The sequence below is a fragment of the Corvus moneduloides genome, chromosome 3, assembly GCF_009650955.1.
Source record: "Corvus moneduloides isolate bCorMon1 chromosome 3, bCorMon1.pri, whole genome shotgun sequence".
Taxonomy (NCBI): domain Eukaryota; kingdom Metazoa; phylum Chordata; class Aves; order Passeriformes; family Corvidae; genus Corvus; species Corvus moneduloides.
In genome coordinates this window covers 1,384,829-1,412,015 of record NC_045478.1, presented here as the reverse complement: position 1 = coordinate 1,412,015, position 27,187 = coordinate 1,384,829, and the positions used below count along the sequence as shown (strand labels likewise).

Sequence of the window (27,187 nt, the reverse complement as noted above, 5' to 3'; positions counted from 1 at the left end):
GACCCCAAATCCCGACCCCAAATCCCCAAATCCCTCCCCACATTCCCGAAATCCCGACCCCAAATCCCAACCCCAAATCCCCAAATCCCAAATCCCGACCCCAAATCCCGACCCCAAATCCCCAAATCCCGACCCCAAATCCTTCCCCAATTCCCAAATCCCGACCCCAATTCCCCAAATCCCAACCCCAATTCCCCAAATCCTCAAATCCCGACCCCAAATCCCTCCCCAATTCCCAAATCCCGACCCCAATTCCCCAATTCCCGACCCCAAATCCCTCCCCAATTCCCCAAATCCCTCCCCAATTCCCAAATCCACATCCAACCCCCCCCCCCCCCCCCCCAACCAAAAAAAAACCGGGAAGAACCCCTCGGGATCCTGCTCACCATGGCTGCCGCCCCTCTGGAGGCGCTGGGGGAATTCCCGGTGGGAATGTCGGGGCGATCCCGAGGGATTCGGGGCTGGCAGGCGAGGCAGGAAATTCCCGGGAATGGCAGGAAAAGGAGGATGAGCTCTGCCCCCTGGGAATTGCCACATTCCAGCGGGAGGAGGGGAGCACAGGGAGGCGGGAATTCCAAGGATTCCGAGTCTCTTGGGAGGGTGCTCGGCTGGGGAAAGGTTGGGAAAAGGGGGGAAGAGAGGGAAAAATTCCAAGGATTTGGGGAGCTCAGGGAGGGGTTGGGGATGGGGATTCCTGGGAAAAGAGGGAAAAATTCCAAGGATTTTGGGGTTCAGGCAGGGAATTCCTGGGAAAGGGGGGAAAGGGGGAAAAATTCCAAGGATTTTGGGGTTTGGGCAGGGAATTCCTGGGAAAAGAGGGAAAAATTCCACGGATTTTGGGATTCAGGCAGGGAATTCCTGGGAAAAGAGGGAAAAATTCCACGGATTTTGGGGTTTGGGGAGAGAATTCCTGGGAAAAGGGGGGAAGAGGGGGAAATTCCAAGGATTTTGGGGAATTTGGGGAGGGAATTCCTGGGAAAAGAGGGGAAGAGGGGGAAATTCCAAGGATTTTGGGATTCAGGCAGGGAATTCCGGGATCCTGGGGTCCCATATCCCAGAAATTCCAAGGATTTTGGGATTTGGGGAGCACAGGGAGGGGTTTGGGGCAGAGAACTCCTGGGAAAAGGGGGAAAGAGGGAAAAATTCCAAAGATTTTGGGGAATTTGGGGAGGGAATTCCTGGGAAAAGCGGGAAAGAGGGAAAAATTCCAAAGATTTTGGGGAATTTGGGGAGGGAATTGCTGGGAAAGGGAGGAAGAGGGGAAAAATTCCAAGGATTTTGGGGAATTTGGGGAGGGAATTCCTGGGAAAAGAGGGAAAAATTCCACGGATTTTGGGGTTTGGGGAGGGAATTCCTGGGAAAAGGGGGAAAGAGGGGGAAATTCCAAGGATTTTGGGATTTGGGGAGGGTCCCAGGGAGGGGTTGGGGATGGGGATTCCTGGGAAAAGAGGGAAAAATTCCAAGGATTTTGGGATTCAGGCAGGGAATTCCGGGATCCTGGGGTCCCATATCCCAGAAATTCCAAGGACTTTGGGATTTGAGGAGCTGAGGGAGGGGTTGGGGATGGGAATTGCTGGGAAAAGAGGGAAAAATTCCAAGGATTTTGGGGTTCAGGCAGGGAATTCCTGGGAAAGGGGGGAAAGAGGGGGAAATTCCAAAGATTTTGGGGAATTTGGGGAGGGAATTCCTGGGAAAAGAGGGGAAGAGGGGGAAATTCCAAGGATTTTGGGATTCAGGCAGGGAATTCCGGGATCCTGGGGTCCCATATCCCAGAAATTCCAAGGATTTTGGGATTTGGGGAGCACAGGGAGGGGTTTGGGGCAGAGAACTCCTGGGAAAAGGGGGAAAGAGGGAAAAATTCCAAAGATTTTGGGATTTGGGGAGGGTCCCAGGCAGAGAATTCCTGGGAAAAGGGGAACTGGGAACTGGGATTGGGAACTGGGATTGGGGGATGGGAACTGGGAATGGGAACTGGGATCGGGATCCAGGATTGGGAACTGGGAATGGGAACTGGGTCTGGGATTGGGAATTGTGGATTGGGAGCTGGGATTGGGAACTGGGGAATGGGATCCAGGAATGGGATCTGGGATTGGGAACTGGGAACTGGGAACTGGGACTGGGAACTGGGACTGGGAGCTGGGACAGGGACCCAGCAATGGGAGCTGTGGATTTTCCAGGCGGGCTCCGGGAGCCGATGGGGATTCGGCTCCGGGAGCCGAAAAGCGGGAAAAGCGGGAATTGCGGGAATTGCGGGAATTGCGGGAATTTTGGGAATTTCCACGCCCCGGGAACGCAGCGAGGCCCTGGAGAAGCTTCCAGGAGCGGCCGCTTTTCCCGGGATCCTCTGGCGAGAGAAACCCGGGATCCGAAGCCCCAAATCCCAGGAATTTTTGCCGCTGGAAAATCCCCGGAGTTCACGGCCGGGAGCGGGATCGTGGCCGGGAGGGAGCCCCGAGCATTCCCGAGCTTTTCCCAAGGTTTTTCCAGGATTTTTCCGAGGTTTTTGGACCTCTGGCCCATCCCCAAATCCTGAGCAAACGCCGGGATCATCTCCCGACATTCCCGGCTTGCGATTGGATCCCTGCGGCTCCAAAGGCCGAGCAAAGGTCGGGAATTCATCCCAAAAAATTCCTTGGGATTATCCATTAACAGAGCTGGGGGGAGGGACGGGACGGCTCCGAATTCCCGGGATTTCGGGGAATTCCCGAAGGTTCTGCAGCCCCTGGAGTCCGAGGGTTCCCAAAATCCCGAGGAAATCCCGACTTTCCGGCCATTCCCAAATTTCCGGCCATTCCCAAATTTCCGGCCATTCCCAAATCCCAAATCGTTCCCAAATCGCGGGAAATTCCGAATTCCCGGAGCCTTCCCAGGTTGCCGTTGCCAGCCCCCAGAGAATTCCCAAATCCCGAGGAATTCCCGAATTTCCGGCCATTCCCGAATTTCCGGGCCATTCCCGATTCCAATCCTGGCATTTCCACATTCCCAAGATTCCCAGGCAGCTGCTATTCCCAAATCCCGAGGAATTCCCGAATTCCAACGGATTCCCAAACTCCCGCCCATTCCCAGATTTCCATCCCTTCCCAAATCCCGAGGAATTCCTGAATTTCCGGCCATTCCCAAATTTCCGCTCATTCCCGAATTCCGATCTGCTCCCAAATCGCTCTTCCCAAATTCCAGCGCGTTCCCGAATCCTGAGGAATTCCCAAAATTTCCAGGCCATTCCCAAAGTTCTTCTCATTCCCAAATCCCAACATTTTCCCAAATCCCGCTTCCCAAATCCCGAGGAATTCCCGAATTTCTGGCCCATTCCCGATTCCAATCCTGGCATTTCCACATTCCCAAGATTCCCAGGCAGCCGCGCTTCCCAAATCCCGAGGAATTCCCGAATTCCAACGGATTCCCAAATTTCTGCCCCTTCCCAAATCCCGCCTGGAGCGGGAATTCCGGGAGCCGTTCCCGGCGGGAATTTCCCTCTTCTTTCTCCATGGAAAAGAAAAACTCGGGAATTTCAGCCGGGGAAGTTTTTTATTCCTCGCTCCTCCCAAGGCTCCCGTTCCCGCTTCTCTTCCGGGAGAATTCCTTCCCCAAGGCGCTTCCCCATCCCGGATCCCGATCCCAGATCCCATTCCCGGATCCCATTCCCGGATCCAAACCCAGATCCCAATCCTGGATCCCATCCCCAGCTCCCATTCCCAATTCCCAGTCCCACGTTCCCAGATCCCAATCCCAGATCCCAGTTCCAATTCCCATTCCCAGATCCCAATCCCAAATTCCCAGATCCCAAACCCAGATCCCATCCCCAGTTCCCAATCCCAAATTCCCAGTCCCCCATTCCCAGATCCCATTCCCAGATTCCCACTCCCCCATTCCTCGATTCCAGTCCTTAATCCCAGATCCCAATTCCCAATCCCAATTCCCAGATCCCAATCCCAAATTCCCAGCCCCAAATTCCCACATTCCCAAACCCCCATTCCTTGATTCTCAATCCCACATTCCCAGATCCCAATCCCAGATCCCAATCCCCAGTCCCAGATCCCAATCCCAAATTCCCATTCCCACATTCCCATATTCCCAATCCCAATTCCCAATCCCCATTCCCAATCCCAATCCCGATCCCATTCCCACAGGACCGTATCTCCTTCCCAATCCCCCATTCCCAATCCCCCATTCCCAGATCCCAATCCCAAATTCCCAACCCCGCATTCCCAGATCCCATTCCCAGATTCCCACTCCCCCATTCCTCGATTCCGGTCCTTAATCCCAGATCCCAAATCCCCAGATCCCATTCCCACATTCCCATATTCCCAATCCCAATTCCCAATCCCCCATTCCTTGATTCCAATCCTTAATCCCAGATCCCAATTCCCAATCCCGAATTCCCAGATCCCATTCCCACATTCCCACATTCCCATCCCCCATTCCCAGTCCCCCATTCCCCGATTCCAATCCTTTATCCCAGTTCCCAATCCCAGCTCCCATTCCCAATTCCCAGTCCCCCATTCCCAGCTCCCAATCCCAAATTCCCAGTCCCCCGTTCCCAGATGCCAATCCCAATCCCAAATTCCCAGATCCCAGATCCCAATTCCCAATCCCAATTCCCAGATCCCATTCCCACATTCCCATATTCCCAATCCCAATTCCCAATGCCTCATTCCCAGTTCCGAATCCCCCATTCCCAATCCCAATTCCCAGATCCCAATCCCAAATTCCCAGCCCCAAATTCCCACATTCCCAATCCCCTATTCCTTGATTCCAATCCTTAATCCCAGATCCCGAATTCCCAGATCCCATTCCCAGATCCCAATCCCAGATCCCATTCCCCGCTCTCTATCCCAGTTCCCAGTCCTGCATTCCCACATTCCCATCCCCCAGTCCCGATCCCCCATTCCCTGATTCCAATCCCTAATCCCAGACCCCGAATTCCCCATTCCCAGTTCCCATTCCCAGATCCCATTCCCACATTCCCATCCCCCATTCCCAGTCCCCCATTCCCCGATTCCAATCCTTTATCCCAGATCCCAATTCCCAATCCCGAATTCCCAGATCCCATTCCCACATTCCCACATTCCCATCCCCCATTCCCAGTCCCCCATTCCCCGATTCCAATCCCAGATCCCACCTCCCAATCCCAATTCCCAGTCCTGAATTCCCAGTTCCCATCCTCCATTCCCAGTTCCCATTCCCAGATCCTATTCCCAAATTCCCAGCTCCCAATCCCCCATTCCCAGTTCCCATTCCCAGATCCCAGTTCCAATTCCCAGTCCCCCATTCCCAGATCCCAGTCCCAATTCCCAGTCCCAGATCCCAATCCCGAATTCCCATTCCCAGATCCCATTCCGAGATCCACATCCCAGATCCCAATCCCAAATCCCCAGATGCCAAACCCAGGTCCCATTCCTGGATCCCAATCCCGGATCCCATCCCCAGCTCCCATTCCCAATTCCCAGTCCCCCATTCCCAGTCCCCCATTCCTCAATTCCAATCCCAATCCCAGATCCCAATCCCAATTCCCAGTCCCAGTTCCCAATCCCGAATTCCCCATTCCCAGTTCCCATTCCCACATTCCCATCCCCCATTCCCAATCCCCCATTCCCTGATTCCAATCCTTTATCCCAGATCCCATTCCCAGCTCCCATTCCCAATTCCCAGTCCCAAATTCCCAGTTCCCATTCCCAGATCCCAATCCCAAATTCCCAGTCCCACGTTCCCAGATCCCATTCCCAGATCCCAGTTCCAATTCCCAGTCCCAGATTCCAATCCAGAATTCCCAGATCCCATTCCCAGATCCCAAACCCAGGTCCCATTCCTGGATCCCAGTCCCGGATCCCATCCCCAGATCCCATTCCCAATTCCCAGTCCCCCATCCCCAGATCCCATTCCCAATTCCCAGTCCCAAATTCCCAATTCCCATTCCCAGATCCCATTCCGAGATCCACATCCCAGATCCCAATCCCAAATCCCCAGATGCCAAACCCAGGTCCCATTCCTGGATCCCAATCCCGGATCCCATCCCCAGCTCCCATTCCCAATTCCCAGTCCCCCATTCCCAGTCCCCCATTCCTCAATTCCAATCCCAATCCCAGATCCCAATCCCAATTCCCAGTCCCAGTTCCCAATCCCGAATTCCCCATTCCCAGTTCCCATTCCCACATTCCCATCCCCCATTCCCAATCCCCCATTCCCTGATTCCAATCCTTTATCCCAATCCCCCATTCCCAGCTCCCATTCCCAATTCCCAGTCCCAAATTCCCAGTTCCCATTCCCAGATCCCAATCCCAAATTCCCAGTCCCACGTTCCCAGATCCCATTCCCAGATCCCAGTTCCAATTCCCAGTCCCAGATTCCAATCCAGAATTCCCAGATCCCATTCCCAGATCCCAAACCCAGGTCCCATTCCTGGATCCCAGTCCCGGATCCCATCCCCAGATCCCATTCCCAATTCCCAGTCCCCCATCCCCAGATCCCATTCCCAATTCCCAGTCCCCCATTCCCAGATCCCAATCCCAATTCCCAGTCCCGCATTCCCAGATTCCCATCCCCCATTCCCACTCCCCCATTCCTCGATTCCGGTCCTTAATCCCAGATCCCAATTCCCAATCCCAATTCCCAGATCCCAATCCCGAATTCCCAGATCCCATTCCCACATTCCCATATTCCCAATCCCAATTCCCAATGCCTCATTCCCAGTTCCGAATCCCCCATTCCCAATCCCAATTCCCAGATCCCAATCCCAAATTCCCAGCCCCAAATTCCCACATTCCCAATCCCCCATTCCTCAATTCCAGTCCTTAATCCCAGGTCCCAAATCCCCAGATCCCACGTTCCCAGTTCCCCATCCCAGATCCCAGTTCCAATTCCCAGTCCCCCATTCCCAGATCCCAATCCCAGTTCCCAATCCCAAATTCCCAACCCCACATTCCCAGATCCCATTCCGAGATCCACATCCCATATCCCAATCCCAAATCCCCACATTCCCAATCCCACATTCCTCGATTCCGATCCTTAATCCCAGATCCCAATCCCAGATCCCAATCCTGAATTCCTAACCCCGAATTCCCAGTCCTGCGTTCCCAACCCCGCATTCCCAGCTCCCAATCCCAAATTCCCAGTCCCGCATTCCCAGATTCCCATCCCCCATTCCCAATCCCCATTCCTCGATTCCAGTCCTTAATCCCAGATCCCAAATCCCCAGATCCCATTCCCAGATCCCAATCCCAGCTCCCATTCCCAATTCCCAGTCCCCCATTCCCAGATCCCAATCCCAATTCCCAGTCCCGCATTCCCAGATTCCCATCCCCCATTCCCACTCCCCCATTCCTCGATTCCGGTCCTTAATCCCAGATCCCAAATCCCCAGATCCCATTCCCACATTCCCATATTCCCAATCCCAATTCCCAATCCCCCATTCCTTGATTCCAATCCTTAATCCCAGATCCCAATTCCCAATCCCGAATTCCCAGATCCCATTCCCACATTCCCACATTCCCATCCCCCATTCCCAGTCCCCCATTCCCCGATTCCAATCCCAGATCCCACCTCCCAATCCCAATTCCCAGTCCTGAATTCCCAGTTCCCATCCTCCATTCCCAGTTCCCATTCCCAGATCCTATTCCCAAATTCCCAGCTCCCAATCCCCCATTCCCAGTTCCCATTCCCAGATCCCAGTTCCAATTCCCAGTCCCCCATTCCCAGATCCCAGTTCCAATTCCCAGTCCCAGATCCCAATCCCGAATTCCCATTCCCAGATCCCATTCCGAGATCCACATCCCAGATCCCAATCCCAAATCCCCAGATCCCAAACCCAGGTCCCATTCCCGGATCCCAATCCCGGATCCCATCCCCAGCTCCCATTCCCAATTCCCAGTCCCCCATTCCCAGTCCCCCATTCCCAGTCCCCCATTCCCAGATCCCAATCCCAATTCCCAACCCCGCATTCCCAGATTCCCATCCCCCATTCCCACTCCCCCATTCCTCAATTCCAATCCCAATCCCAGATCCCAATCCCAATTCCCAGTCCCAGTTCCCAATCCCGAATTCCCCATTCCCAGTTCCCATTCCCACATTCCCATCCCCCATTCCCAATCCCCCATTCCCTGATTCCAATCCTTTATCCCAGATCCCATTCCCAGCTCCCATTCCCAATTCCCAGTCCCAAATTCCCAGTTCCCATTCCCAGATCCCAATCCCAAATTCCCAGTCCCCCGTTCCCAGATCCCATTCCCAGATCCCAGTTCCAATTCCCAGTCCCAGATCCCAATCCCGAATTCCCAGATCCCATTCCCAGATCCCAAACCCAGGTCCCATTCCTGGATCCCAGTCCCGGATCCCATCCCCAGATCCCATTCCCAATTCCCAGTCCCGCATTCCCAGATCCCAATCCCGAATTCCCAACCCCGCATTCCCAGATCCCATTCCCAGATTCCCACTCCCCCATTCCTCGATTCCGGTCCTTAATCCCAGATCCCAATTCCCAATCCCAAATTCCCAGATCCCATTCCCAGTTCCCATTCCCAGTTCCCATCCTCCATTCCCAGTTCCCATTCCCAGTTCCCATTCCCAAATTCCCAGCTCCCAATCCCCCATTCCCACATTCCCAATCCCATCCCCCATTCCCAGTTCCCATTCCCAGTTCCCGGCTCCCATTCTTTGGGAATTCTTTAGGGACTTTTTTGGGATTTATTTGGGAATTTTTTTCAGGATTAGGGAGATACTTGGGAATATTTTTGGGGGATTTTCCGGGAATTCTTTGGGAATTTTGGGGGGAATTTCTGGGAATCGTTTGGGAACTTTTCAGGAATTGTTTTGGGATTTTTTTGGGGAATTATTCGGGATTTATTTGGGAATTTTTCAGGAATTCTTTGGGAATTTTTTGGGGAAGTTTTCAAGAATTCGTAGGGAATTCTTTTTTGAATTTTTTGGGAATTCTTTGAGAATTCTTAAGGGACTTTTTCGGGATTTATTTGGGAAATTTTGGGGAATCATTTCGGAATTTTTTTTGGAATTTTTTGGGAATTATTTGGGAATTATTTTGGGAATTTTTTGGGAATTTTTTGGGAATTTTTGGGAATTATTTTGGGATGTTTTTTGGACTTTTTTGGAATTTTTCAGGAATTATTTGGGAATTTTGGGGGGAATTCTTGGGGAAGTTTTCAGGAATTCTTTGGGAATTCTTTGGGAAGTTTTCAGGAATTCTTCGGGAATTCTACAGGATTTATTTGGGACTTTCAAAGGGAATTTTTTGGGGAATTTTTTTGGGAAGTTTTCAGGAATTCTTTGGGAATCTTTTTTTTTTTAATTTTCCAGGAATTATTTGGGAATTCTCAGGGGACTTTTTTGGGAATTATGTGGGAATTTTTGGGGAATTCTTTGGGAATTTTGGGGACTTGTTTGGGAATTTGGGGGGAATTGTTTGGGAATATTTCAGGAATTATTTGGGAATTCTTAGGGGACTTTTTTGGGAATTCTTTGGGAATTTTTTTGGGAATTATTTGGGAATTATTTGGAAATTATTTGGGACTTTTGTCGGGAATTTTGGGGGAATTCTTTGGGAATTTTCTGGGGAATTCTTTGGGAATTTTTCAGGAATTCTTTGGGTATTTTTTGGGAATCGCTTGGGAATTTTTCAGGAATTCTTTGGGAATTTTGGGGGAATTGTTTGGGAATTTTTGGGGAATTTGAGGAATGATTATAATTTATTATTGATTAATTATTGGTTACTGATTAGCGACTATCAATTATTAATAATGATTAATCTTGATTATCGATTATAGCTTATTAATTATTATTATTATTGATTATTGGTTGCTGATTAATGACAATCGATTATTAATAATAATTAATTTTGATTGTCGATTATAGCTCATTAATGATTATTATTGACTATTGATTAATTATCGGTTGCTGATTAATGACGATCGATTATTAATAAGGATTAATTTTTGATTATCCATTACAGCTTATTATTATGCTGGATTATTGATTATTGGTTGCTGCTTAGCGACGATCAATTATTAATAATGATTAATTTTTGACTGTCAATTATAGCTTATTAATTATTATTATTTATTATTGATTAATTATTGGTTACTGATTAACGACGATCGATTATTAATAAGGATTAATTTTTGATTATCGATTATAGCTTATTATTTATTATTATTTATTATTGATTAATTATTGGTTGCTGATTAGCGACTACGGATTATTAATAATGAATAATTTTTGATTCTCGATTCTAGCGTATTAATGATTATTATTATTGATTAATTATTGGTTACTGATTAGCAACGATCGATTATTAATAATGATTAATTTTTGATTCTCGAGTCTAGCTTATTAATTATTAATTATTGATTCTAGATTATCAAGAATTCCATGAAAAACTTCCCGGATTCTCCAGGAAAAGGCCCGGAATGGGGTCAGGGGACGATTCCCAGAAGCCGAGGACGGCTCCCACCCCAAACTCTCTTCCCAAAGCCCAAAAATTCCCACCAAAACAACAACAACAACAAACCCCAACTCCCGGGATTTTTTTCCCGGGAATTTTTCCCAATTCCCACCCCAAGGCGGGGAAATCGAATTCCAAAGGGGCCGAAAAAATTCCTCCGGAAAAGGCGCAAATCCGAGGGGGGAGGGGAATTCCCGAGGGCGAAGATTCCCGCTCAAAGCTTGGAATTCCCGGGAAGAGCGGGAGCCGGGGGCAGCTGCTGCAGCCACTCCAGAAGGATCCGGTTCACCTCCGCCGGCCTGCGGGAAGGGAGGATTCCCGGGAATGCTGGGGGAGCCGGAATTCCCGGGAATGCTGGGGGAGCTGGAATTCCTGGGAATGGGGGAGCTGGAATTCTCGGGAATGGGGGACGTGGAATTCCTGGGAATGCTGGGGGAGCTGGAATTCCTGGGAATGTGGGAGCCGGAATTCCCGGGAATGCTGGGGGAGCTGGAATTCCTGGGAATGGGGGAGCTGGAATTCTCGGGAATGGGGGACGTGGAATTCCTGGGAATGCTGGAGGAGCTGGAATTCCCGGGAATGGGGAGCCGGAATTCTCGGGAATGCTGGGGGAGCTGGAATTCCTGGGAATGCTGGAGGAGCTGGAATTCCCGGGAATGGGGAGCCGGAATTCTCGGGAATGCTGGGGGAGCTGGAATTCCTGAGAATGGGGGAGCTGGAATTCCTGGGAATGTTGGGGAGCAGGGGAAGGGATGGAGCTGGGATTGGAGCTGGAATTCCCGGGAATGGGGAGCTGGAATTCCCGGGAATGTTGGGAATCGGGCAGGGACGGAGCTGGGATTGGAGCCGGAATTCCCGGGAATGGGGAGCTGGAATTCCCGGGAATGTTGGGAATCGGGCAGGGACGGAGCTGGGATTGGAGCCGGAATTCCTGGGAATGTGGGAGCCGGAATTCCCGGGAATGTTGGGAATCAGGGGCAAGGATGGAGCTGGGATTGGAGCTGGAATTCCCAGGAATGGGGGAGACGGAATTCCTGGGAATGTTGGGGAGCTGGGGCAGGGATGGAGCTGGGATTGGAGCTGGAATTCCCGGGAATGTGGGAGCCGGAATTCCTGGGAATGTTGGGAATCAGGGGCAGGGACGGAGCTGGGATTGGAGCCGGAATTCCCGGGAATGTGGGACCTGGAATTCCCGGGAATGGAGGGGGGATCCCGGTTTTCAGGGGGGAATGGGGGAGCCGGAATTCCCGGGAATGTTGGGAATCAGGGGCAAGGATGGAGCTGGGATTGGAGCCGGAATTCCCAGGAATGTTGGGGAACAGGGGAAGGGATGGAGGTGGGATTGGAGCTGGAAGTCCCGGGAATGGGGGAGACGGAATTCCTGGGAATGTTGGGAATCAGGGGCAGGGACGGAGCTGGGATTGGAGCCGGAATTCCCGGGAATGTGGGAGCCGGAATTCCCGGGAACGTTGGGAATCAGGGGCAAGGACGGAGCTGGGATTGGAGCCGGAATTCCCGGGAATGTGGGAGCCGGAATTCCTGGGAATGTTGGGAATCAGGGGCAGGGACGGAGCTGGGATTGGAGCCGGAATTCCCGGGAATGTGGGACCTGGAATTCCCGGGAATGGAGGGGGGATCCCGGTTTTCAGGGGGGAATGGGGGAGCCGGAATTCCCGGGAATGTTGGGAATCAGGGGCAAGGATGGAGCTGGGATTGGAGCCGGAATTCCCGGGAATGTGGGAGCCGGAATTCCTGGGAATGTTGGGAATCAGGGGCAGGGACGGAGCTGGGATTGGAGCCGGAATTCCTGGGAATGTTGGGGAACAGGGGAAGGGATGGGGTTGGGATTGGAGCTGGAATTCCTGGGAATGTTGGAACCCTGAATTCCCAGGAATGTTGGGGATCACGGGAAGGGACGGAGCTGGGATTGGAGCCGGAATTCCCGGGAATGTGGGAGCCGGAATTCCTGGGAATGTTGGGAATCAGGGGCAGGGACGGAGCTGGGATTGGAGCCGGAATTCCCGGGAATGTGGGACCTGGAATTCCCGGGAATGGAGGGGGGATCCCGGTTTTCAGGGGGGAATGGGGGAGCCGGAATTCCCGGGAACGTTGGGAATCAGGGGCAAGGATGGAGCTGGGATTGGAGCCGGAATTCCCGGGAATGTGGGAGCCGGAATTCCCGGGAATGTGGCGCTTCCCGGTGTTTGGCGGCGCGGGCGATTCCCACCTCTCCAGCTGGGTCCAGTGGCCGCATTCCTGGAGGTGCTCCCGGCGCAGCCGCGGGATCTTGGGAAGGAGGCGACGGAGAAGGGGCGGGAATGGGCCGGGAGCATCCCAGGGAATTCCCGACTTTCCCTTCCATTCCCGCCCCTCCCGCCGCAACGGAAATTCCCAGGGTTTTCCCGCCTTTCCAGGGAATTCCCAATTTTCCTGCCCCTCTTGTGGGAAGAGAAATTCCCAGATTTTTCCCAGTTTTCCTTTCATTCCCGACACTCCTGTGGGAACTGAAATTCCCAAATTTTCCCCACTTTTCCATGGAATTCCCAATTTTCCTGCCCCTCTTTTGGGAACAGAAATTCCCAGATTTTTCCCATTTTTCCTTTCATTCCCGACATTCCTGCGGGAACTGAAATTCCCAGGTTTTTCCCACGTTTCCATGGAATTCCCAATTTTCCTGCCCCTCTTGTGGGAAGAGAAATTCCCAGATTTTTCCCAGTTTTCCTTTCATTCCCGACACTCCTGTGGGAACTGAAATTCCCAAATTTTCCCCACTTTTCCATGGAATTCCCAATTTTCCCGCCCCTCTTTTGGGAACAGAAATTCCCAGAGTTTTCCCGCTTTTCCAGGGAATTCCCAATTTTCCTGCCCCTCTTTAGGGAAGAGAATTCCCAGACTTCTCCCATTTTTCCAGAGCATTCCCAGTTTTCCTTTCATTCCCGACACTCCTGCGGGAACTGAAATTCCCAAATTTTCCCCACTTTTCCAGGGAATTCCCGACTTTTCCTTCCATTCCCGCCCCTCTTTTGGGAACAGAAAATCCCAGATTTTCCCACTTTTCCAGGGAATTCCCAATTTTTCCCGCCCCTCTTTTGGGAACTGAAATTCCCAGATTTTTCCCAGTTTTCCTTTCATTCCTGACACTCCTGTGGGAACTGAAATTCCCAAATTTTCCCCACTTTTCCATGGAATTCCCAATTTTCCCGCCCCTCTTTTGGGAACAGAAATTCCCAGATTTTTCCCAGTTTTCCTTTCATTCCCGACACTCCTGCGGGAACTGAAATTCCCAAATTTTCCCCACTTTTCCATGGAATTCCCAACTTTCCCTCCATTCCCGCCCCTCCCACCAGAACTGAAATTCCCAGGGTTTTCCCACTTTTCCAGGGAATTCCCAATTTTCCCGCCCCTCTTGTGGGAACTGAAATTCCCAGAGTTTTCCCGCTTTTCCAGGGAATTCCCAATTTTCCTGCCCCTCTTTGGGGAAGAGAATTCCCAGACTTCTCCCATTTTTCCAGAGCATTCCCAGTTTTCCTTTCATTCCCGACACTCCTGCGGGAACTGAAATTCCCAAATTTTCCTCACTTTTCCATGGAATTCCCGACTTTTCCTTCCATTCCCGCCCCTCTTTTGGGAACTGAAATTCCCAAATTTTCCCCACTTTTCTATGGAATTCCCAATTTTCCCGCCCCTCTTTCGGGAACAGAAATTCCCAGATTTTCCCACTTTTCCAGGGAATTCCCAATTTTTCCCGCCCCTCTTTTGGGAACTGAAATTCCCAGATTTTCCCCACTTTTCCATGGAATTCCCAACTTTTCCTTCCACTCCCACCCCTCCTGTGGGAATGGCACTTCCCCGACCTCTCCCACCTTCCAACATTCCCCAAAAATTCCCAGATTTTTTCCAGATTCCCCCAAAATTCCCAGATTCTTCCCGGACTCCCCCAGAATTCCTGGATTTTTCCCGGATTCCCGGCTTTCCCAGGCTCACCCAGGATTCCATGCCCTTGCTGAGGCCGGGGTGCAGCACCGGATCCTTCCCGGCCGTCACCATCAGCGCCGGGATCGGGATCTGCCCGGGGAACGGAGGGAATGGGGGATCCCCGGGGGATCCCGAGGGGATCCCGAGGGGATTTGGATGATCCAGAGGGGATCCAGAGCGAATTTGAGGGATCCAAAGGGGACGGAAGGGATCCAGAAGAAATTTGGGGGATCCAGAGGGAATAGAAGGAATCCAGAGGGGATCCAGAGGGGATCCAAAGGGGATCCAGGCGATCCAGAGGGAACAGAAGGAATCCAGAGGGAATTTAAGGGATCCAAAAGGGATGGAAGGGATCCAGAGGGAATTTGGGGGATCTGGAGGGGATCCAGAGAGGGAAAATGGGATTTGGATGATCCAGAGGGGATCCAGAAGGGACAAATGGGATTTGGGGGATCCAGAGGGGATCCCAAGGGAATTCGGGTGATCCAGGGAGAATTGGGATGATCCAGAGGGAACAAAGGGAATTTGGAGGATCCCGAGGGGATCCAGAGGGGATTTGGGGGATCCAGAGGGGATCCAGAGGGGGAAAATGGGATTTGGATGATCCAGAGGGGATCCAGAGGGGATCTGGGGGATCCAGAGGGGATCCAGAGGGGATTTGGGGGGGGATCCAGAGGGGATGGAGGAGATCCAGAAGGGAAAAATGGGATTTGGGTGATCCAGAGGGGATCCAGAGGGGGGAAACGGGATGTGGATGATCCAGAGGGGATCCGGAGGGAATTTGGGGGATCCAGAGGGGATCCGGAAGGGACAAATGGGATTTGGGGGATCCAGAGGGGATCCAGAGGGGATTTGGGGGATCCAGAGGGGATTTCAGGGGTCCAGCGAGAATTTGGGGGATCCAGAGGGGATCCAGAGGGGGAAAACGGGATTTGGATGATCCAGAGGGGATCCGGAGGGGATCTGGGGGATCCAGAGGGGATCCGGAAGGGACAAATGGGATTTGGGGGATCCCGAGGGCATCCCGAGGGAATTCGGGTGATCCAGGGAGGATCGGGACGAGCCGGAGGGAACGGAGGGAATGCGGAGGATCCCGAGGGGATCCAGAGGGGATTTGGGGGATCCACAGGGGATCCAGAGGGGGAAAATGGGATTTGGATGATCCAGAGGGGATCCGGAGGGAATTTGGGGGATCCCAAGGGGATTTGGGGGGGGATCCAGAGGGGATGGAGGGGATCCAGAAGGGAAAAATGGGATTTGGGGGATCCAGAGGGGATCCAGAGGGGGGAAATGGGATGTGGATGATCCAGAGGGGATCCGGAGGGAATTTGGGGGATCCAGAGGGGATCCAGAGGGGATTTGGGGGATCCAGAGGGGATCCAGAGGGGGAAAATGGGATTTGGATGATCCAGAGGGGATCCAGAGGGGATCTGGGGGATCCAGAGGGGATCCAGAGGGGATTTGGGGGGGGGATCCAGAGGGGATGGAGGAGATCCAGAAGGGAAAAATGGGATTTGGGTGATCCAGAGAGGATCCAGAGGGGGGAAACGGGATGTGGATGATCCAGAGGGGATCCGGAGGGAATTTGGGGGATCCAGAGGGGATCCGGAAGGGACAAATGGGATTTGGGGGATCCAGAGGGGATCCAGAGGGGATTTGGGGGATCCAGAGGGGATCCAGAGGGGGAAAACGGGATTTGGATGATCCAGAGGGGATCCGGAGGGCATTTGGGGGATCCAGAGGGGATCCGGAAGGGACAAATGGGATTTGGGGGATCCAGAGGGGATCCAGAGGGGATTTGGGGGATCCAGAGGGGATTTCAGGGGTCCAGCGAGAATTTGGGGGATCCAGAGGGGATCCAGAGGGGGAAAACGGGATTTGGATGATCCAGAGGGGATCCGGAGGGGATCTGGGGGATCCAGAGGGGATCCAGAAGGGACAAATGGGATTTGGGGGATCCCGAGGGCATCCCGAGGGAATTTGGGTGATCCAGGGAGGATCGGGACGAGCCGGAGGGAACGGAGGGAATGCGGAGGATCCCGAGGGGATCCCGGGACGGGATCGGGATCGGCTCCCACCTTCCTGTCCCTGGCGCTCAGGGCCCAGCTCCAGTTGGCTCGCATGTTCCGGTACCAGTTCAGGGGACCCCTGGGAAAAGCGGGAAGGCACCGGGAATTCCGGGAATTCCCAGGCAAGAGCTTTCCCGGGAAATCCCTCTCGGAGCGGGGCTGGGGCAGGGGCAGGATGGGATCGGGGCGGATCCCAGGATCGCGGGATCGCGGGATCGCCCCCCCCCCCATCCCGGCTGTGGATCCCACCTGAATCCGGATTTCCGGAACTGCTGGCTGTAATATTCCAGCTCGGCAGGGGGCAGCAGGCGGCTCCCGGGGGGGTTTTCCGGGAATCCCACCAGGAGCCCCCCTGCAGGGAGAGGCCGGAGCTGAGCCGCCGGAATTCAGCCCGAAGAGCCGGCGATCCCCCCTTCGGCATTCCCCGAATCCCTCGGGATCCACTCGGTCCCCTTGGGAGCCACCCCGATTCCCTCGGGATTCACCCAATTCCCTCAGGATCCACCCAATTCCCTTGGGATTCACCCCAATTCCCCTCGGGATCCACCCAATTCCTTCAGGATCCACCCAATTCCCTCGGGATCCACCCCAATTCCTTCAGGATCCACCAAAATCCCTTAGGATCCACCCCAATTCCCTCGGGATCCACCCAATTCCCTCGGGATCCACCCCAATTCATCAGGATCCACCCAATTCCCTCGGGATCCACCCCAATCCCATTGGGATCCACCCCAATTCATTGGGATCCACCCCAGTTCCCTCAGGATCCAGCCTGAATCCCTCAGTTTCCACCAAAATTCCTCAGGATCCACCCAATTCCCTCAGGATCCACCCAATTCCCTCGGGATCCACCCAATTCCCTCGGGATCCACCCAATTCCCTCAGGATCCACCCAATTCCCTCGGGATCCACCCAATTCCCTCAGGATCCACCCCAATTCATCGCGACCCAGCCCAATTCCCTCGGGATCCACCGAAATCCCTCAGGATCCACTCCAACCCCTTGGGATCCAGCCCATCCTTCAGGACCCCCCCTCAGGATTCCACAAATCCCTGGGGATCCCTCGAACCGCACAGGATCCCCCCATTCCCAAATCCCTTGGGATCCCCATTCCCAGGATCCCCCCATTCCCAAATCCCTTGGGATCCCCATTCCCAGGATCCCCCCATTCCCAAATCCCTTGGGATCCCCATTCCCAGGATCCCCCCATTCCCAGGATCCCTTGGGATCCCCATTCCCAAATCCCTTGGGATCCCCATTCCCAGGATCCCTCATTCCCAGGATCCCTTGGGATCCCCATTCCCAGGATCCCCCCATTCCCAAATCCCTTGGGATCCCCATTCCCAGGATCCCCCCATTCCCAGGATCCCTTGGGATCCCCATTCCCAAATCCCTTGGGATCCCCATTCCCAGGATCCCCATTCCCAGGATCCCTCATTCCCAAATCCCTTGGGATCCCCATTCCCAGGATCCCCCCTCATTCCCAAATCCCACAGGATCCTTCAAATCCCCCAGGATTCCCCAAATCCCTTGGGATCCCCATTCCCAGGATCCCCATTCCCAGGATCCCCCTCATTCCCAAATTCCCCAGGATCCCCCAAATCCCCCAGGATCCCCATTCCCAGGATCCCTTGGGATCCCCATTCCCAAATCCCTTGGGATCCCCATTCCCAGGATCCCTCATCCCCAAATCCCCCAGGATCCCCCAAATCCCTTGGGATCCCCATTCCCAGGATCCCTTGGGATCCCCATTCCCAAATCCCTTGGGATCCCCATTCCCAGGATCCCCCTCATTCCCAAATTCCCCAGGATCCCCCAAATCCCCCAGGATCCCCATTCCCAAATCCCTTGGGATCCCCATTCCCAGGATCCCTTGGGATCCCCATTCCCAAATCCCTTGGGATCCCCATTCCCAGGATCCCCCAAATCCCCATTCCCAAATCCCTTGGGACCCCCATTCCCAGGATCCCTCATTCCCAAATCCCCCAGGATCCCCCAAATCCCTTGGGATCCCCATTCCCAAATCCCTTGGGATCCCCATTCCCAGGATCCCCCCTCATTCCCAAATCCCCCAGGATCCTTCAAATCCCCCAGGATCCCCCAAATCCCTTGGGATCCCCATTCCCAAATCCCTTGGGATCCCCATTCCCAGGATCCCCCTCATTCCCAAATTCCCCAGGATCCCCCAAATCCCCCAGGATCCCCATTCCCAAATCCCTTGGGATCCCCATTCCCAGGATCCCCATTCCCAGGATCCCTTGGGATCCCCATTCCCAAATCCCTTGGGATCCCCATTCCCAGGATCCCTCATTCCCAAATCCCCCAGGATCCCCCAAATCCCTTGGGATCCCCATTCCCAGGATCCCCCCTCATTCCCAAATCCCACAGGATCCTTCAGATCCCCCAGGATCCCCCAAATCCCTGGGGATCCCCATTCCCAGGATCCCCCCATTCCCAGGATCCCCCAAATCCCCATTCCCAAATCCCTTGGGATCCCCATTCCCAGGATCCCTCATCCCCAAATCCCTTGGGATCCCCCGAATCCCTTGGGATCCCCATTCTCAGGATCCCTTGGGATCCCCATTCCCAAATCCCTTGGGATCCCCATTCCCAGGATCCCCCAAATCCCCATTCCCAAATCCCTTGGGACCCCCACTCCCAGGATCCCCCCCCGCAGCATTCCCGACCTCTCTCCCGGACCCTGTGGAAGTCGAGGTCGAAGGGAAGCCGATCCTGCGGGAGCAGGGAATGAGGGATCCGGCCCCGCCAGGGCTCCCGGCATTCCCAGGAATTCGGGATCCCTCCGATCCCGCCCGGGAGCCAACACCGGGAATCGCTGCATCCCGAGGGATTCGGGATCCCCGGAGAACGGAGCCAAATCCCAGGAATCCCAGGAAGACGCCGGAATCCGGGATGCTCCGGGATTGAGGGGCCCCGGGGGATGCTCCGGAAGCGCGCCGGGATCGGGGATTCCTTCGGGATCCTGTTCCAGCCCCTCCGCCCATCCCATCGATCCCAGCCCATGGATCCCAGCCCATGGATCAATCCCATGAATCCAATCCCACAGATCCCATCCCATTATCCCATGGATCCCACCCCACCCCATCCCATCGGATCCCACGGATCCAATCCCACAGATCCCATCCCATCCCATTGGATCCCATGGAATGCATTCCAGATTCCATCCCATCCCAGAGATCCCATGGATCCCATCCCATGCCATTGGATCCCTTCCCATCCCATCCCATGGATCCCATCCCATCCCATGGATCCCATCCCACAGATTCCATCCCATTATCCCATTGGTCCCATGGATCCCATCCCATCCCATGGATCCCATCCCTTCGCATCCCATTATCCCACAGATCCCATCCCATTATCCCATTGATCCCATGGACCCAATCCCAAGGATCCCATCCCACGGATCCCATCCCATTTATCCACTCCCATCCCATGGATCCCACGGATCCCATCCCATCCCACAGATCCCATCCCATTATCCCATTGATCCCATGGATCCCATCCCATCCCATGGATCCCATCCCACAGATTCCATCCCATTCCCTTATCCAATGGATCCCATCCCACCCCACCCCATCCCATTGGATCCCATGGATTGCATCCCACAGATCCCATCCCATCCCACAGATTCCATCCCATCCCAGGGATCCCACAGATCCCATCCCATGGATCCCATCCCATCCCATCCCACAGATCCCATCCCATGCCATTGGATCCCTTCCCATCCCATCCCATCCCATTGGATCCCATGGATGGCATCCCAGAGATCCCATCCCATCCCATGGATCCAGTCCCATGGATCCCATCCCACAGATCCCATCCCATCCCATGGATCCCATCCCTTCGCATCCCATTATCCCACAGATCCCATCCCATCCCACAGATTCCATCCCATCCCATGGATCCCACCCCAGCCCATCCCATGGATCCAATCCCACAGATCCCATCCCAGTATCCCATGGATCCCACTCCATCCCATCCCACCCCATCCCACAATCCCACGGATCCCATCCCATCCCATTATCCCATGGATCCCATCCCACCCCATCCCATCCCATTGGATCTCATGGATTGCATCCCACAGATCCCATCCCATCCCATGGATCTCATCCCATGGATCCCATCCCATCCCATCGGATCCCACGGATCCCATCCCATCCCATTGGATCCCATGGAATGCATTCCAGATTCCATCCCATCCCAGAGATCCCATGGATCCAATCCCATGGATCCCAGCCCATCCCATCCCATCCCACAGATCCCATCCCATTATCCCATTGGATCCCATCCCATCCCATCCCATCCCATGGATCCCATCCCTTCGCATCCCATTATCCCACAGATCCCATTATCCCATGGATCCAATCCCATGGATCCCAGCCCATCCCATAATCTCACAGATCCCATCCCATTATCCCATGGATCCCATGGATCCCATCCCACAGATTCCATCCATCCCATTATCCAATGGATCCCATCCCACCCCATCCCATCCCACTGGATCCCATGGATTGCATCCCAGAGATCCCATCCCATCCCATGGATCCCATCCCACGGATCCCATCCCACGGATCCCATCCCATGGATCCCATCCTCTCCCATCCCATCCCACAGATTCCATCCCATCCCAGGGATCCCACGGATCCCATCCCATGGATCCCACCCCAGCCCATCCCATGGATCCAATCCCACAGATCCCATCCCATTATCCCATGGATCCCATCCCATGGATCCAATCCCACAGATCCCATCCCATCGGATCCCATCAGATCCCATCCCATCCCATCCCACCCCATCCCACAGATCCCATCCCATTATCCCATGGATCCCATCCCACCCCATCCCATCGGATCCCACGGATCCCATCCCATCCCATTGGATCCCATGGAATGCATTCCAGATTCCATCCCATCCCAGAGATCCCATGGATCCCATCCCATGCCATTGGATCCCTTCCCATCCCATCCCATGGATCCCATCCCATTATCCCATTGGTCCCATGGATCCCATCCCATCCCATGGATCCCATCCCTTCGCATCCCATTATCCCACAGATCCCATCCCATTATCCCATTGATCCCATGGACCCAATCCCAAGGATCCCATCCCACGGATCCCATCCCATTTATCCACTCCCATCCCATGGATCCCACGGATCCCATCCCATCCCACAGATCCCATCCCATTATCCCATTGATCCCATGGATCCCATCCCATCCCATGGATCCCATCCCACAGATTCCATCCCATTCCCTTATCCAATGGATCCCATCCCACCCCACCCCATCCCATTGGATCCCATGGATTGCACCCCACAGATCCCATCCCATCCCACAGATTCCATCCCATTATCCCATGGATCCCACGGATCCCATCCCATGGATCCCATCCCATCCCATCCCACAGATCCCATCCCATCCCATTGGATCCCATGGATTGCATCCCAGAGATCCCATCCCATCCCACAGATTCCATCCCATCCCAGGGATCCCACGGATCCCATCCCATGGATCCCATCCCATCCCATCCCACAGATCCCATCCCATCCCATTGGATCCCATGGATCCCATTATCCCACAGATCCCATCCCATCCCATGGATCCCATCCTATCCCATCCCATCCCACAGATTCCATCCCATCCCATGGATCCCACCCCAGCCCATCCCATGGATCCAATCCCACAGATCCCATCCCAGTATCCCATGGATCCCACTCCATCCCATCCCACCCCATCCCACAATCCCACGGATCCCATCCCATCCCATTATCCCATGGATCCCATCCCACCCCATCCCATCCCATTGGATCTCATGGACTGCATCCCACAGATCCCATCCCATCCCATGGATCTCATCCCATGGATCCCATCCCATCCCATCGGATCCCACGGATCCAATCCCATCCCATTGGATCCCACGGATCCCATCCCATCCCATTGGATCCCATGGAATGCATTCCAGATTCCATCCCATCCCAGAGATCCCATGGATCCAATCCCATGGATCCCAGCCCATCCCACAGATCCCATCCCATTATCCCATTGGATCCCTTCCCATCCCATCCCATCCCATGGATCCCATCCCTTCGCATCCCATTATCCCACAGATCCCATTATCCCATGGATCCCATCCCATGGATCCCAGCCCATCCCATAATCCCACAGATCCCATCCCATTATCCCATGGATCCCATGGATCCCATCCCACAGATTCCATCCATCCCATTATCCAATGGATCCCATCCCACCCCATCCCATCCCACTGGATCCCATGGATTGCATCCCAGAGATCCCATCCCATCCCATGGATCCCATCCCACGGATCCCATCCCACGGATCCCATCCCATGGATCCCATCCTCTCCCATCCCATCCCACAGATTCCATCCCATCCCAGGGATCCCACGGATCCCATCCCATGGATCCCACCCCAGCCCATCCCATGGATCCAATCCCACAGATCCCATCCCATCGGATCCCATCAGATCCCATCCCATCCCACCCCATCCCACAGATCCCATCCCATTATCCCATGGATCCCATCCCACCCCATCCCATCCCATTGGATCTCATGGATTGCATCCCACAGATCCCATCCCATCCCATGGATCTCATCCCGTGGATCCATCCCATCCCATCGGATCCCATCGGATCCCATCCCATTCCACCCCATCCCACAGATCCCATCCCATTATCCCATGGATCCCATCCCATGGATCCCACTCCATCCCATCCCATCCCATTATCCCACAGATCCCACAATCCCACAGATCCCAGCCCATGGATCCATCCCATCCCATCGGATCCCATCCCACAGATCCCATCCCATCCCATGGATCCCATCCCTTCGCATCCCATTATCCCACAGATCCCATTATCCCATGGATCCCATCCCATGGATCCCAGCCCATCCCATAATCCCACAGATCCCATCCCATTATCCCATGGATCCCATGGATCCCATCCCACAGATTCCATCCATCCCATCCCATCGGATCCCACGGATCCCATCCCATCCCACTGGATCCCATGGATTGCATCCCAGAGATCCCATCCCATCCCATGGATCCCATCCCATCCCATGGATCCCATCCCACAGATTCCATCCCATCCCAGGGATCCCACGGATCCCATCCCATGGATCCCACCCCAGCCCATCCCATCCCATTATCCCACAGATCCCACAATCCCACAGATCCCAGCCCATGGATCCATCCCATCCCATCGGATCCCATCCCACAGATCCCACAGATCCCACAGATCCCCTCCCGGCACCACCTCCACCCGCGAGGAGCGGATCAGGATCTTCAGCGTCCTTCCGACGTCCTTTTCCAGCTCCGCTTCCGCCACTCCCTACGGAGAAAAAAAAAACGGGAAAAAACCCCCACGGATCACCCCGAAAGGCCCAGATCCCTAAAAAAAAAAAAAAAAAACCCGGAAAAATCCTCGGGAATTCTCACGGGCTCCTGGAAGTAGAGCTGGTAATCGAAGGCGGGAGAAGATCCCAACTTTTCCATGATGTCCACGCCGGGATCCGCCGGCCGGTACGGAGTGTTCAGCGAGGCCACGGCTCTGGGAATCGGCCGGGCGGGAAAATTCGGGATCAGGGCGGGATTTTTGGGGGGATGCCGGAGCCTCTGGAATGCCGGGATATTCCCGGACTCACCGGAGCCTCTCGGGATAGAACAGGGCCACGTTCCAGGCCACGGCTCCGCCCCAGTCGTGGCCCACCAGGACAACCTGCGGGATTCCCTACGGAAAAGAGAAAGTCGGGATCGCCCTCCCCCGCCCGGCATTCCCGCTTCTCCGGCTTTTTACTCCTCCAGTCATTCCAACCCCTCGGGAGAATCCCGGGATTCTTCCCGGCTGTGATTCCCAAACATCCCGGCCCCTCAGGAGGATCCCGGAGTTCTCCCAGCTGTGATTCCCAAACATTCCAGCCCCTTGGGAGAATCCCGGAAATCCCAGGATCCTTCCAGCCCTTTGGGATCATCTCAGAAATCCCAGGGTCCTTCCAGCTGTGATTCCCAACTATTCCAGCCCCCTTGGGATCATCTCAGAAATCCCAGGGTCCTTCCAGCTGTGATTCCCAACTATTCCAGCCCCCTTGGATCATCCTGGAATTCTCCCAGCTGTGATTCCCAGTGATTCCAGCCCCTTGGGATCATCCCAGGAATCCCAGAATCCTTCTAGCTGTGATTCCCACCCATCCCAGACATTTGGGAGCATCCTGGAATTCTCCCGGCTGTGATTCCCAAATATCCCAGGCCCTCAGGAGGATCCCGGAATTCTCCCAGCTGTGATTCCCAAACATTCCAGGCCCTTGGGATCATCCCAGGAATCCCGGGATTCTCCCAGCTGTGATTCCCAGTGATTCCAGGCCCTTGGGATCATCCCAGGAATCCCAGGAATCCCAGAATTCTCCCAGCTGTGATTCCCGGTCATTCCAGCCCCTCAGGAGGATCCCAGGATCCTTCCAGCTGTGATTCCCAAACATTCCAGCCCCTTGGGATCATCCCAGGAATCCCAGAATCATCCCAGCTGTGATTCCCGGTCATTCCAGCCCTTTGGGGTCATTCCAGAAATCCCAGGATTCTCCCAGCTGTGATTCCCGGCTATCCCAGATCCTTGGGATCATCCCAGGAATCCCGGGATTCTCCCAGCTGTGATTCCCAGTGATTCCAGCCCCTTGGGAGAATCCTGGAAATCCCAGAGTTCTCCCAGCTGCGATTCCCAAACATCTCAGCCCCTCAGGAGGATCCCAGAAATCCCAGCTCTGATTCCAAATCATTCCAGCCCCTTGGGATCATCCCGGAAATCCCAGGATTCTTCCAGCTGTGATTCCCAAACATTCCAGCCCCCTTGGGATCATCCCAGGAATCCCAGGATTCATCCCATTCCCATCCCGAAAATCCCTCCCACGGCAAACACCGGGACGGGCTCGGTGCCTTTCCGAGGATTCCGGGAGCTGCCACATCCCAAGGATGGGAAGGAGGAGGAAAAAAAAAAAAACCATCCAGAGGGAGAAATCCCAAATTTTCCCGGAAAACCGGACCCGGCCAGGGCGGCTCCTCACCAGTTTATCCAAGAAGGTCACGAAATCCTGGGAAAAGGAGCGGAAAAGGCGATGGGATCCCCTGGGGATCAGCCCCGCCCAGCCGCCGCCGCTCCCAGCAGCGCCTCACCTCGCAGATCCGCTCCTGGGAATATTCCGGGATATCTGCCGGGAAAACGGCGTCTCCATGGAGCTCTGCTTTCCATGGAGCGATTCCCGGCATCCAGCCCCTCCTGGGGTCGGTCATTCCAAGCCAAATCCCATCCCGGAATTCCCAGAATTCCCAGCTCACATTCCCGCATCCATCCCCCTCCCAGATTGGCCATTCCCATCCCAGAATTCCTGGAATCCCCGGAATTCCCAGAATTCCCGGCTCACATTCCCACATCCGTCCCTTCCCACCAGGATTGGTCATTCCAAGCTCATCCCATCCCATCCCATCCCAGAATTCCCAGAATTCCCAGAATTCCCAGCTCACATTCCCACATCCATCCCCCTCCCAGATGGACCATTCCCATCCCGGAATTCCCAGAATTCCCAGCTCACATTCCCACATCCATTCCCTCCTGGGATTGGTCATTCCCATCTCATCCCACCCCAGAATTCCCGGAATTCCCGGAATTCCCAGCTCCCATTCCCACATCCATCCCCCTCCCGGATTGACCATTCCCATCCCGGAATTCCCAGAATTCCCAGCTCACATTCCCGCATCCATCCCCCTCCCAGATTGGCCATTCCCATCCCAGAATTCCTGGAATCCCCAGAATTCCCAGAATTCCCGGCTCACATTCCCACATCCGTCCCTTCCCACCAGGATTGGTCATTCCAAGCTCATCCCATCCCATCCCATCCCAGAATTCCCAGAATTCCCAGAATTCCCAGCTCACATTCCCACATCCATCCCCCTCCCAGATTGACCATTCCCATCCCGGAATTCCCAGAATCCCCAGCTCACATTCCCACATCCATTCCCTCCTGGGATTGGTCATTCCCATCTCATCCCACCCCAGAATTCCCGGAATTCCCGGAATTCCCAGCTCCCATTCCCACATCCATCCCCCTCCCGGATTGACCATTCCCATCCCGGAATTCCCAGAATTCCCAGCTCACATTCCCGCATCCATCCCCCTCCCAGATTGGCCATTCCCATCCCAGAATTCCTGGAATCCCCGGAATTCCCAGAATTCCCGGCTCACATTCCCGCATCCATCTCCCACCAGGATTGGTCATTCCAAGCCCATCCCACCCCAGAATTCCCGGAATTCCCAGCTCCCATTCCCACATCCATCCCCCTCCCGGATTGACCATTCCCATCCCGGAATTCCCGGAATTCCCAGCTCCCATTCCCACATCCATCCCCCTCCCGGATTGACCATTCCCATCCCGGAATTCCCAGAATTCCCAGCTCCCATTCCCACATCCATCCCCCTCCCGGATTGACCATTCCCATCCCAGAATTCCCAGAATTCCCAGCTCACATTCCCACATCCATCCCCTCCTGGATTGGCCATTCCCATCCCAGAATTCCCAGCTCACATTCCCACATCCATCCCCCTCCCAGATTGACCATTCCAAGCCCATCCCATCCCGGAATTCCCGGAATTCCCAGCTCCCATTCCCAC

General features: G+C 54.4%; 2 protein-coding genes across 6 annotated transcripts in view; both read right to left on the bottom strand.

Moving 5' to 3' along the window:
• The window catches only part of EPHX2 (epoxide hydrolase 2), an 89,015-nt gene that overhangs the window by 40,813 nt on the left and 21,015 nt on the right, over positions 1 to 27,187 (bottom strand). For 4 of the 5 annotated variants that reach the window (XM_032103322.1, XM_032103324.1, XM_032103325.1 and 1 more), the window contains 10 exons: positions 25,696 to 25,730; positions 25,524 to 25,613; positions 24,177 to 24,262; positions 23,971 to 24,082; positions 23,789 to 23,863; positions 19,179 to 19,224; positions 16,741 to 16,843; positions 16,501 to 16,570; positions 14,432 to 14,512; positions 387 to 461 (listed from right to left, as the gene is read on the bottom strand). In XM_032103322.1, the coding sequence (XP_031959213.1) occupies positions 387 to 461; positions 14,432 to 14,512; positions 16,501 to 16,570; positions 16,741 to 16,843; positions 19,179 to 19,224; positions 23,789 to 23,863; positions 23,971 to 24,082; positions 24,177 to 24,262; positions 25,524 to 25,613; positions 25,696 to 25,730 (773 nt within the window). The remainder of the gene's footprint in view (positions 1 to 386; positions 462 to 14,431; positions 14,513 to 16,500; positions 16,571 to 16,740; positions 16,844 to 19,178; positions 19,225 to 23,788; positions 23,864 to 23,970; positions 24,083 to 24,176; positions 24,263 to 25,523; positions 25,614 to 25,695; positions 25,731 to 27,187) is intronic. The other variant, XM_032103323.1, reaches the window with a different exon arrangement.
• Positions 459 to 4,088, bottom strand: LOC116441436. Its single transcript, XM_032103328.1, has 5 exons — positions 3,411 to 4,088; positions 1,833 to 3,072; positions 1,439 to 1,491; positions 1,289 to 1,354; positions 459 to 1,018 (listed from the first exon to the last, which is right to left on the bottom strand). The coding sequence occupies exons 1-5, from the start codon at positions 4,065 to 4,067 to the stop codon at positions 668 to 670; spliced, it is 2,367 nt and encodes a 788-aa protein (XP_031959219.1). The 5' UTR covers positions 4,068 to 4,088; the 3' UTR covers positions 459 to 667.